The sequence below is a fragment of the Chelonia mydas genome, chromosome 3 (genome assembly GCF_015237465.2).
Source record: "Chelonia mydas isolate rCheMyd1 chromosome 3, rCheMyd1.pri.v2, whole genome shotgun sequence".
Lineage (NCBI taxonomy): Eukaryota > Metazoa > Chordata > Testudines > Cheloniidae > Chelonia > Chelonia mydas.
The window spans coordinates 153,926,818-153,940,486 of NC_057851.1; the positions used below are offsets into that span (position 1 = coordinate 153,926,818).

Sequence of the window (13,669 nt, forward strand, 5' to 3'; positions counted from 1 at the left end):
GCCGATTGCTGACAGGTGAACCTGTAGGGAACTGACAGAGACACCCAATGTCTTAAAGGTGAATAGATGTTCTAGAATAGCAGGGATCTCACTGGAATCTAGAAATAATTGGTGTTGTGACCAAGAGGAGAAACACTTTCACTTGGCTGAATAGCATCTCCTGATAGAATTCTTCCTGCTTTGGTTGAGGATGGATTGAACCACCATGGAACATGAGTGCTCTACCTCTGATGCCCATCCAAATGCCAGACCTTGAGTTGTTGTGGCCCTGGGTTGGAGTGTCTGATGGTGCCATTGTATTGCATTAGCAGATCTGGAAATTGTTGGATGTTGATGGACAGGCAGGTTGAAATCCTCAGGTGGTCTGAGAACCAGAACTGCCTCAGCCAGCTGGGTGTGATGAGGATGACCCAAGCCCTGTCACGATGGATTTTCCAAAGGACTGTGGTATCAATGACTTAGGAGGACAGGCATCACTAAGGTGGTCTGTCCATGGAACAGAAGGGAGTTCCCATTGAGAATGGAATTGTGAATCTCGCCCATTCATGGTCTGAGGAAAAATGTCTCCTGAGACTGTCTGCTAGGGAGCTTTGCATATTTGGTAGGCATACTGCTGAAACAGTTATATGATTTCAGATACACCAGTTCCACATGTTGACTGTCTCTATATGCAGAGGGAGGTATCTTGTTCTCCTGTTTGTTTACGTAGAAGACAGTCATCATGTTGCCAATATTATCTGGATATGTCAGAATTGGATGAATGGAAAGAAAGCATCGCAGGCCCAACAGACCTCTTTTAGTTCCAGCAGATTAATATGCATCCTGGACTCCTGAAGGTCCAGGCATCTTTCGCAGTACGATTGCCCATATGAGCTCCCTAACCTAAAATGGAGTCATCTGTGAAGCTAGTCACCTTGCACGTAGCTGTGAGGAAAGGAATTCCCATCCAAACTTTCTTTGGCTTTATCCTTGAGTAAGAGAGGCCAGAACCTTGGTCAGAATTGCTACTTTGGCACCGATCTTGTCTTTTTTCTGGTAAGCAGATAGATTGAAGCCAGGTTTGTAGGCAATGGAGATGGAGCCTAGCAAATGGTGTAATGTGGATGCATGAGGCCATGTGGCCAAACATGGAAAGGCAAGTCTTGACTGTAGTCCAAGGTCTGAGGATGACCTCTTTTATTAAATCACCCATGGCACAGAATGTCTTGGTGAGGAGATAGGCTCACTGGAGAGCCATCCATGTCAGAAGGCCAAAAAGCTTAAAAGCTAAGGGATTTTTCTGCATGACTCATTCTGGAGGCACAAGACTCAAGAGTGGTATAAATGGTATCTTTAGAGAAAAACTTATTTTCAAGCAGTTTAAGAGAGTAATGCAAACAGTGGAAAGTATTTTTTAAACTCTATACATATAAGTGGCTGAGTCATTTTAGTTTTGCCCTGTCTTGAGGAAACAAGTGTGTGAATACAGACTAATTAGATGGGTAATTATATGCTCACTATCAAAGAATCAAACTACTATGAAAGGAAAAAATATTTTAAATTAATTTTAAAATGTATTTACTCACTGTGAAAGAAGAGTCCATTTTTGCTCATTATATCAATAAAAGAACCAAGAATTCTGCAGAGATTCATTACAATTCCGATCTGCTGCACGGGAAATGGCTGCATTTTCTTGTGTTTTTCTAAAAAATGTAGTCCTTTTTTTACACTTTTTTCAAATAAACTTTCAAGACACTCCAAGCCACTTCGTGTAATTATTCTGGAAACTTTTAATAGCCATGTCTTTACATAAGGTTCCCATCCCAGATTAGTTGGGTCCTGTTAATTAAATCAAATTAGTTGTATAGTCTTTACAATAGATCTTGAGAAATGTGTTTGCGCTATAGACTATAAAGCTGGAGGCTTATTTTTGCACTGGCTTCAAAATGAGCAAGATGGGACACAAACAGTGAACCAGACCCCTAACTACTAATAAGCACTGCATTCCCACTTACTCCCCCAACCACAGAGCAAATAGAAAGGACAGGTAACATGCAGAGACTTGGCTCCAATCACATTACTCACTGGCTACCGTAGCTAGACTGACACTGAGGGTGCAAACACATGCTGCCCATACACAGCAGCAAAATTACTTCCTCACTACAGAGCAAAAAGGAAGCAGGGGAGGAATTTGTGATTCACAGCTGTATCCCTGAGTCATAGTGCCTCCTGGTGCTACTTCTGGGGTAGTGCAATTTATGCACTGCCCTTTACTCATGGTTGTGCCTAAAGTCACTATCTAGCTCTGTTTCAGAGTAGCAGCCGTGTTAGTCTGTATCCACAAAAAAAAAAAAGGAGTACTTGTGGCACCTTAGAGACTAACAAATTTATCTGAGCATAAGCTGTGAGTGCAAAATTTGTACTTAAAATTGTGACCACAAAAATTGAGGCTATTACTTAAAATAATACTCTACAAATATACAAAAAGAAAAGGAGTACTTGTGGCACCTTTCTTTTTGCGAATACAGACTAACACGGCTGTTACTCTGATACAAATATACAGCCTTTGGCACATGTGTATTGTTCCCTCTAAAATCACTGACAGGATAATACAAATCTGGTGGTTTAACAATGTACTAAACATTAATTTGCTCAGTTTATGTTGGCATTTTTTGCAGCTGAAGTCAAATAAATCAATAAGGCAAAAAAATTCTTATCAGAAAATAATCTGTAATTTTTCTTACAGACTTACCACAAAAACCATTGCACATCGACTGACAGTAGCAGGACTGGCCTGAGAGAGACTGTCCGTTTCAAATATCATTCTGATTCCTGATGGTAAGTAGATTCTTTCACTATTTGCAAGACACAGAGTTCTGGTATCATCTAGCACAGTATTTAAGTTTTCTATCCAAACTGTGTCTACTGGTCCATCCAAGATTATCCACTGCCAATCAGTAATAGTTTTACCTACAAATAAGCATTCATTTTATAGTCTCATTGTTACACATATAAAAAGAAGCTCTTCTGTTGCATTTTCTACCTGACGAGAGTGTTCAGAGGTCATAAAAGTTTGTCTTACTACATGTGGTTGAAATGCAATACAGTTAATAGAACGGAAGTTGTCACTCCAATAATTATCTGAGTGTGCCTGAGAAACCAACTCAGCTTTGCCTCATACCATCTCTGTCCGTCAGTAAAAGAAGATTACTGGATCCAAAACTTGCAAACATTTAACATGTTAAATTAATGATTGTTTCTTTCTAATATTAGTATTATTTTTGTTAGTTATAGAGTAAACAGTGCTGTATAATGGATTTAGCAGAGTCCTTGAGCCAAAGAGCTTACAGTCTAAAATTGGAGCAGGTTCAATATAGTGTAAGACAAGACAGAACAAACACAGAATGCTAGACTGTGTCTGACCTTGTTTACATGAACAAAGCTGAGGAAGAAGGCACAAAGACCCTACTGTACCACTATGATATTCCCCAGGGTTCAATCTGGACTGATGGATAGCTGTGTCCCCTCAATTCTCCAAGCTGAGGTGCCTGCCCACAAACTGCCTCCAGCATGTAAATCACTCCCAGCTATATTGAGTGCTATAGCCACCTACCCATGAATTACACTGCATGGCAACGCCAGCAAGATCCCAGTCCCATATTTCTCCCCCAGAAATTTGCGTCTTGTACTGGCCAGCACACTCCTGGACAATACAAGCTCATATAAAGTCCATCATTTAATTAATAGAAAATGATATGCACAAATCCTGTTATATCAAATGGAGTTCCCCAAACACTTCAATCCAAACACTCAGTGGTTTGGATAAAACAATAAAACAAGTTGATTAAGTACAGAAAGATAGATTCTAAGTGATTACAAATAATGAGGCATAAAGTCAGAATCGGTTAAAGGTATAACACAACTAACACCTAACTCAACAAGCTAAGTGAATTCAAAGCAAAAGTTTCTCTCACCATATGCTCTAGCAATCTTACTGGCTGGAGACCTTTCAGCCAGGACCCCTCCCCCCAGTTCAATGTCCTTAAGGTATTGTTGATGCTGTGAGTAGAGATGAGGGGAGAGGTGATTTGAGGCCTCTTTTCCTCATTTTTATCCTTTTCCTCTTCTTTGAGAATCATCTCCGGCTGGAGATCAGGAGACAGAAAGTCTCGAGAGATGGGAACTGCCAGCAGTAAATTTCTCACTCAGACCCTTTTTTCTGCCAAAGAATTGCCACTTAACCAGGTGATAGTCCATTTGATTTTGTTGACACCTGGCTGAGGCGTCAGTTTGCTTTTTGTCTCTGAGGAACTGGTTTGTGCCCGCTTTTCTAAACTTGGAACATGTCTCAGCTATGTCATACAATAGAATTTTATATCTTTACATACAATGTTGTCACACATATTTTACCAGGGCAATAATGATCAGTACATTATGAGTTTTCACATAACACCACAAGGCATACTTTGTACACAATCCACAATAGTTTTGTTAAAAGGGTGAACATAGGGATACAGATTGTAACAACTACTAATCGGGACAGCACACAGTCAAATTCCTTGTATTCAGTTAGCATGAGACTAGGACCTAGAGCAGCACTAGCCTCCCCAAAGAGAGAAGAATAATAATTTTGGAAATTGTATAGGCATGTCTTTAGAAGGTTTTACAAGTAGAGGAATAGTGCTCAGCAAACTATGGCAGACTGATCCAGCCATAAGGAGTGGCATAAATACTAAATGCCCAAACGGCATCCATAGTTCTGAAAATTCTGAAAATTGTCATGAGTATTTATGCCATATTAGATTATTATTATTAGATTATTCCAGAGATATATATTAAATATGTATACCATTCCTGTTTATCAGTCAGCTCTCTAGTAAACTCAAGAACTAATATGGCTCTTTGAAAGAACTTTCATGGAATGGGAGATTTAAATATTTATGTGAAAGAAAAGCTATACACATACAGGGCTTTAACTATGGAGGAATTGGGAAAACCATGTTTTCTTTTTAAGCATAACTTGTTTAATAATTCTCTCCTGTACATGTGTGGGCCCTGAGGATTCTGTTTTCCTTCCTCTCTCATTCTATTCTTTCTTTCCTGAGAGAGAGAAAAAGAGAAATTTCTTACTTCATCATTTTCTTTCTGTTAGCTGCGTCTCTCCTCATTCATCGCTAATGGGTTAATGCCTCCCACCTATGGAATTTGGAGGCAGCCCAATGGAGACTCCTGCACTAAGCTCCACCTTACAGTTCAGAATGCTAGAAGAGTTCTTCCACAGCTGTGTATTATCAGTCCAGCAACTGATTAGTAACAGTAAGATAACAACTTGGTATAATGTATTATCCAACCTTAAGACAATTATATGTCTAAGTCTCCCTTTGGAGAAAAACTTCAATTTGTACTCTGTTCATTTACCAGACTACCAACGTGGGCTGAATGAAGAGAGAAGTCGCTAATATAAAGAAAATTATCTAGTTAGAAATTTCTCATTCTGTTGTACCACTCCTCTCCTCATTCATCACTAATGGAAAATAGCAAACAGCGAATCACAGAAGTGGCAGAGTTGGAGGGATAAGCAGAGTTTTAATTATTAGGATGCCTCTTGCAGAGGAATGACAGCTTAAGCCTTATCTTCATTGCTTAAAAAGATACATATTTTACCTTCGGGTAACTAACACACATGAGGTATCCCACAGTAAAAACCACAGTGAAGGCAACTTTATATTTAACTCAAGAGGAATAGTGCTGACCTTGGCTAGTTGTGGTAAAATTAAGGTACCTTCTCTTCATTGTGTTTTACCTTGGGATAGCTCATGCACGTTAAGTTACCCTGAAGTAAAAAATACACCTATTTAGCACTGAAGACAAGGCTTTACTTTGCAAATCTTCCTCAGATGAGACTCATACACGTTTCTCCCCAATGCTCCTGGATGCCTGTGAATAGCTTCCCAGATGTCTACCATGAGAACTGGTACAGGATTTTAACATCTTGTTTGCAGCAACTTTGTGGCTCTAAGGATTTGGCATTTTTGATAGAATGAGATGAACTGATCACAACTGGTATGTGTACTCCATATGCTTGAGATATATCTTTAGAATGCTAGAAATATCCACATATGTGTCATAAGCTTCTAAAGAAGTGCTATGGGTTAGAACAAATTAATGGGAGAACTATTTCTCAGGAATTGTGTAAAGGGTAACTTATTTTAAACAAAAGGATTTCTGGAGCTATCTGAATAACCCTTTCCTTACGGAAACAGTAATGCGATACTTGTATTGATAAGGGAGCTAATTTTAAAACCTGTCTTTCAGCGGTAATGACAACTAAAAAGACAGCCACAGGCTTGTATAATCTATCTTTCTGATCCATCTTGGCATCTGATGCTTTGCAAATGGGGAGTTAGATGTTCCAACCTATTGTGCACCACTAGGTTTCTGTGGTGTTTGTTTTTAGAACTCCAATCAACCATTCTGGAGAAACACTAATGTAGCTGAGATCTCCAGAATTTTGTGACTACAAAATTTGTATTACAGTAACATTTAGAGGTCAGGGCCCCACTGACTGAGGAACTGTACAAAGACAGAGGCAATCCCTGCCCAAAAAAGCTTTCTGCTTCCTTTCTCATCAGAAAATGTAAATTTTACTAGAGCAATGAATGACATTTTCAGGTTGACTTCAGTCTGGATACCAAAATGTATCAGAGGCTAATCGAGAATCCATGCTGAACTACCCTTCTATTCTGATGACCGGGTTATTTACTGTAATTGTTCCTGGTCCAGGTGAAGAAATCTCTACTTCAAGAGGTCTGGTCATTTTTGCATGTGCAAAGTGAGTTCACTGGCTATCTAGCAAGTCCAAAGTGCCTTCTGGGCCAGTGAAATACTTCAACTCTCCCTTTTCCTCTTTTCAGTACCCTTTATGTGAACTGTCTTGAAAGATAATAGATTCTTCTTTGCCCAGGACATTACTACATTACTCCAGAGAAGCTTCAGTCTCTGGTTTCCCCTTAGTTTGACAAGGTATATAAAACACTTACACCTCAACCAAAAGAAAACCTCTAACAGGAAGTCAGAGAAGATTTCCCTGTAAGCACCATAGTTGCTCACTATGTGATTTATTACATCTTCTTCTGAAGCTGCTGGTACCATGGAACTGGCTAGGGTCAAAGACATGATACTGGACTCTACAGACCATCACTCCAATCACACATGGTCCTGTTTATGGAAGGTTTTATTTACTTGTTCTGATGTACCATTAAACAGCTGTCTAAGTGAACTCAGATATACACTTTGAGATTTTGGAAATTTGTCTTCCAAGTATGCTTCTGTGAGGCTTGCATTCATAGTGAGTATTCAAGGGTCTAGAGTGAAAAGTGGGTTGGCTTTCAGCATGTTGTTCATATTTATCTGCCCACAAAGGAACATTCCAATGTGATCTGAGAATGATACCTAACTTTTCATTGTATCGGCTGCATGATTCCATGTCTTCAGAAGGAATTTCCACAGGCAATCCAAGCCACTGGAGATAACTGGTTAGAGATGATCACCTCCAGGAAAAGACAGATATAATAAAGTTTTGGACCTTTGCAATTCATTACCAAGTAGGTAAAATTATGACCAGGGCCCTGTTTTGACCCCTAGATGAGCAATTATCTGCGCTGAGTTCAAAAGGTCTTTTTGATTTTGAACAACTGATGGGTACGAATCCTTTCCAGCAACTGTCCAGTCATGAATGAGTCTTTTTCTCTGGACAGAGCACTGATTGGCATATTCTCTAATTGCATAACTCGCAACTTCTGCTTTGCTGTTACTATTACCAGTCATTTCTTAAGACACAGTGTGGAGGACTGTTCAGAAGAGTTTTGTACAAGAATTGTGAGCTGTCATACACAAACTCTCTTTTTGTCTTTGTCATGCTACGATTTTGTTGGTTTGGAGGAAAATTTATTTGGGTTACCTTGGAAGCTTCTGCTCCAGATTTTTCCCTCTACTAGGGTAACAGTTCTTTCTTGGATACATGGTATTGGAGTGACCAGTGGATTATTATGCTGGCTTTGATAGTGAGGGATCAGGTCTCTCTCTGCATATAGCTACTCATTTGTTAACACAGCTACCACTCTGAAACCTGTCATTTGTTAATGTTTACTCAAAAAGCTCCTGATCTGTAAGTTTGGATGCACTAGATATCTGTTTAGGATGACCAATTATTATTCCTGGGTGTAACATGGCTTCCTCATAGCCCCAAGTTAGAAGTAATTGCTCTTATCACAAATTACATCAAGGGTTTGACCACAACAGAATCCAAGATGTCATGCTCCAAGCAAGGATCATATCCCTAGATGATTAATCACTTGCTTGCTACCAAGGTGGCTTTTCTTACTAAGTATGAAAAACCTTTGGTCTAAATGGAGATGCTGACACTCTGAAATTGCTGTGCACTGTGTTCTCACTCTTATGTTCTGTGGGGTCTTTTGAAAGGAAGCTACCTTCTGTAGGTCTGATTGCATTTCATCGGTGGAGCTACTGTTACAGCAAACTTAAGCTCCCAAAAATGAAGGTTAGCTCTCTGTAAATACAGTTCTTTGAGATGTCCTCTGCACATTCATACTCATGGGATGTGCTGACCTGGTGCAGCTCAAACAGTGGAAATCTGCTAGCGGTGCCCCTTGGAGCCTTGATGTTCCCTACAGCGTTCATGAATGTTCTGAGGGCGAGGCTATAAAAGGAGCTTGGCACTCTGGTCATCTCAATTCCTTCCACTGTTTCCCATAAATCCAAAAATCATTAGAACTCCTGAGAAGAAGGGAAGGTGGGTGGGGAGTATGAATATGCAGAACCCATCTCAAAGAACTCTGGTTACAGGTAAGTAACCTTAATTTCTTCGAGTGGCCTCTGCATATTCCACTCTTAGGATATTTTAGCAAAATCCTGTAAGCAAAATGTAATCCAAAATGTAATCCTGTAATCCAGATGGTGGGATCTGGAATCCTAATCAATAACAAATGAAGTACTGCTTGACCAAAGGTGGCATCTGACCTTTATACCAATTCTAGAGAATAATATTTTGTAAAGGAGTGCATCGGTTAAAGCACCACACCCCTTTCAGAGCCTTGTCCTCAAAATGTTTGCAAAGACTGAGAGAATGGGTTGGATGGGAGAGGTGAGTGAGCACTGCAATAGGCACTGCTAGCGAAGTTCCACAATCTGAGCTGCATCCAGTTGGCAGATTCCATAAATAGGAATATGCCGAGACCACTTGACAAAGAATTTATTAATTTTTGTTACATAATAATTTAGGTTTAATGTTTGGTTTTAATTAGAAGTCCTCATTTGCATCTTATGATGTCCTCAAAGGAGGCATCTACTGGAAACTGTATATCTAATAATGCTTGAAAAAAAGAAGATATTTTATTTACATAAATAAATCCCCAGCAAGTCACTGGCCTCCTACCCTGGAAAAGTCTTGCAGGTTTTTTGGTTAGTTTGTGTGTGTGTGTGTGGTTTTTGACAGAGTGTTTGAAGGGGCAGGATAACATGATATTCACTCTGACCTCGGGACTGGATAACAGAGGAGGGGTACTTGTACAAATACTTTGATTATGGAATTGGCTGGCTAGGTGTCCACAAAAAGAAAAGGAGTACTTGTGGCACCTTAGAGACTAACCAATTTATTTGAGCATAAGCTTTCGTGAGGTACAGCTCACTTCATCGGATGTGAGCTGTAGCTCACGAAAGCTTATGCTCAAATAAATTGGTTAGTCTCTAAGGTGCCACAAGTACTCCTTTTCTTTTTGCGAATACAGACTAACACGGCTGCTACTCTGAAACCTATTACAGATGTCCACAGGAGTCTGAAAGGTTGCCTGTCTCCCTGCTCCCCCAGGCTGTTTTGCACCCAAATAAGTACTGCAGGAACACACTAGTATCACTTGGGGCTTTACTCAATAAATCAGGACTAATTTTGAACATGGGAAGAGATTTCTTACTTCCTCCTCTGTAATCCCACAATGGTGCAATTTTGTGGGGAGTAGTCTTCATGTGCCTCTGTTTGGGTCACAGACTGCCTGAAAGTGCTTCTTATGGTTAAATGTGGAGCCAGCCTGTGGAGTGGAGGAGGGATGAGACCCCTGCCTGCCTTTCAGATTCTGAGCACCTTTCCTTGGCAATGCAAGCACTTATGGCTCATGACTATAAGGCACAATTCCCATTCTGCTGCTGCCTGAAATCTGAGCCCCTTTTCCTGGCAAAGTGAGAGTCCATGGGCTGAAAGCCAGACAGGCACAATTCCCATTACACTGCAGCCTGAGGGAGGGTTTCACAAGAGTGACAGGTTTCTCTGCATGCCCAGACATGCTGCAGAGTGGGGGAAGGACAGCAAGCTTGATAGAGAACACTGTAAGATGTGCTGTGTAGTGTGACAAAGTTCCTCCTCTACCTTGGTGGGTCCTGCACTTATTGGAGGATTTGCTCGCCTCAGAGATTCACAGCAGCCCTGTTTGGCCACTTTCGTGGCTCAAATCTGCCGTTCAGTCAGATAACCTCATCACTGGCCAGCATGGGGAAAAGGAGAACAACAACCCCCACTGTCTCTGCTGATCCACCATGTGGGTCAGGGAACAGCCCAGAGACCTTCCCCTCTGGTGGAACCCACAGTCCAGGTCAATTCCTCCTGTGTCTGATCAGGAGTTGGGAGGCTTGGGGGGAACCCGGGCCCGCCCTCTACTCTGGGTTCCAGCCCAGGGCCTTGTGGACTGTAGCTGTCTAGAGTGCCTCCTGTAACAGCTGTGTGACAGCTACAACTCCCTGGGCTACTTCCCCATAGCCTCCTCCCAACACCTTCTTTATCCTCACCACAGGACCTTCCTCCTGGTGTCTGATAACGCTTGTACTCCTCAGTCCTCCAGCAGCACATCCTCACACTCCCAGCTCCTTACGTGCCTCTCCCTAACTGAAGTGAGGTCCTTTTTAAACCCAGGTGCCCTGATTAGCCAGCCTGTCCTAATTGATTCTAGCAGCTTCTTCTTAATTGGCTCTAGGTGTCCTAATTAGCCAGCCTGCCTTAACTGGTTCCAGCAAGTTCCTGCTTGTTCTGGAACTGCCTCTGTTACCATACCCAGGGAACAGGGATCTACTTAATCTGGGTCTAATATATCTGCCTCCTATCACTCTTCTGTAACCATCTGGCCTGACCCTGTCACACTAGGCAAAAAGCTCCAGCAAACAATCCCTCGAGGGGGAGGCACAAAGGAGAAGGGGCTTAACCCCTGGTTATTAATTGCACTTGTTCATTAACAATACGCATTGCTGTTTTGCAAAGGTGATGCTTCCTTTTGCCTTTCGGGACTGTGGTCTCTGGGGTTTGCAGAACTTACCCTTGAGCATCATAAGAAGCTCCCAATGCATAGTTGGAGGAAGGGGTGCTCTGTACAAACTTTGCTTCTTTCCCCAGGGAGCTGAGGACTCACTTTAGTATCTGGGGGAAAAGGGGATTCTGTATTCTTTCACTGTTTTTTCCCCCTCCCTGGCCTGGGTTTGTTGCAAGACTTATCCCCTGAGCTGGCCAGATAGCATCCTCCTTGTCCTTAGACTGTTCCCAAAATACTCAGAAGCTGCTCAAAAGCTCAGACTTTTCTGCCTTCGAGTCCTGGCTCTTTGGAACAGGGGCGGAACCCAACATGCTGGTCTGACTCTGAGCCCTGTGCTCTGCCAGAGTGAGGGTCAGCTGGCTGTGAACAGTCAGGGTATAATTTACCCTCTGTAGAGAGTGTAAATGCTCCTCACTTAGGGAACATCGCTTAAATTTAGCTCTGTGTTTGGGGGGCAATGCCGCCATGCCTGAATTGGGATAGAGGAGTCCAAAACAGGAAGGGCTGCAGCGGATGATCTACATGGCTGAAATCATGCTGTCAAATAGCTAATTCAGGAACAGGAGAAAGATTATAAATGATTACTGCAAAAAAAAAATTCAAGTTATAAAACAAAATGATCAGAAACTGAACTGCCAACATGCTTCACCACCGGAGGCAGAAAAAGAAATTACTAATCAGTAACTGGAGTTCTTTGAGATGTGTCCCCCTATGGATGCTTCTCTTAAGTTGCGTCTGCAACCTGTGCCTTTGATCAGAAATTTTTGGTAGCAGTGTCCATTTGGCCTACGCATGCGCCCCACATATCTATATACCAAGGCTATATGGAGCTGTGCAGGAACTGCACTCAGCTCCTACTTCACCACAAAGTCCCACTACGGAAACTCCGAAACAGAGCAGAAGGAGGATGAGTAATAGAGCACCACAGGGACACACATCTTGAATAACTCCAGTTACTGCACAAGATGAGTAACCTTTCCTTCTTCTTTGAGTACTGTCCCTGTGGGTGCTCTGCTTCAGGTGGCTCCCTAACAATACCCCTCTAAGGAGGCAGGAGGTTCAGAGCAGAGTCCAGTACAGAGGAGAGAATTGCATTGCCTGCTGCAGCATCTGATCTTGCAGCAGTAACCAGGGCATTATGGTTAGAAAAAGTCTGTACAGAGGACCAAGTTGCCACTCTGAAGATCTCTTCAATTGGAACATCTTTAAGTAAGGCTCTAAGTAAGATGTAGATTGTACTTCTCTAAAATGTGCTATCACTCTTGAAGGATGTAGAACATGAGTCCAGTCATAACAGATCTTAATATATCTCGAGATCCACTTGGATAGTCTGTTTCAAAATTACTGATCCCCTGTTTCTATCTGCACTGGATAAAAAGGTTCTAGAATATGGGCTCCCAACTTTTTGCTTGCATGATCCCATTTTGAGACTTGCTGTTTCCTATAACTTCAGAAAACAACAAAGCAACAGTGACCAAGGAATCCAAGAAATTTACACATGAAGATGTTATTTAATGCTCTCTAATATAACACATGGGCTTATAAAACAGCTTCTCAAAGTCCGGCAGTGTAGTAGCAATTGCACATCTAATCTCTGATGTGACATCAATGGTAGATCAACGCACAGATCTGATGGACACAAGTGCACTGAATCAAGCTTCACACAAATATGTGCTCATGAATGGCAACACCAGTTACAAGATACGTGTTGAGAGTGCAGGATATTCATTCTTAACAGTGAACCAGAACTTCGGGAGAGAAAATTGGGTATATGTAACTTTCAAGAATGGAGCACGGTAAATTTTGATGAGCAGTTCCTTTTTAGCTTCTGGCAAATCTATGGCATAAGGGTTGCATTGAAAGGGGTTTGCACCCAATCATACTTTGTCACGTCCAATTTGGGTATAAAGGATGCAAATGGTTCTTCCAGCCAGCTGAGATGCTCAGCCATCACCCATGTGGGAGGCTGAATAATTTCATTGTCAGCCAGGAACTTGAAAAGCTGTGGGAAGGATACAATATATTATATCAACTTCTTCAGTAGATTATTCTTCCAGAAAATAATTTTGTTCATGAATCCTGTGATTCAATCACTCAGCTGAAAGATGTGGGTGTTCCTTCCTTGCAGCCCTGTATTTAATTCATTCAATTTCCCAAATATGTCTCTAATATAGGCAAGAAGGCATTCCTTCCTTAGGTCACATAGAAAATCAACGAATTCTCTCTTTTTGCAGTTCATTGCATAGGCACGCAGCTCACCAATCAATTCAAAAAATTATCCCAGTACTTTTGCTCTTGAGAGCCAACAAGCTTCAGTGTGA

The 13,669-nt window shown here is 41.5% G+C and overlaps 1 protein-coding gene across 1 annotated transcript in view; it reads right to left on the reverse strand.

Moving 5' to 3' along the window:
• Positions 1 to 13,669, reverse strand: part of DNAH14 (dynein axonemal heavy chain 14) — a 514,964-nt gene that overhangs the window by 206,644 nt on the left and 294,651 nt on the right. The window contains exons 41-42 of the mRNA XM_043543588.1: positions 2,732 to 2,949; positions 1,566 to 1,818 (exon numbers count right to left, since the gene is read on the reverse strand). Coding sequence (XP_043399523.1) covers positions 1,566 to 1,818; positions 2,732 to 2,949 — 471 coding nt within the window. The remainder of the gene's footprint in view (positions 1 to 1,565; positions 1,819 to 2,731; positions 2,950 to 13,669) is intronic.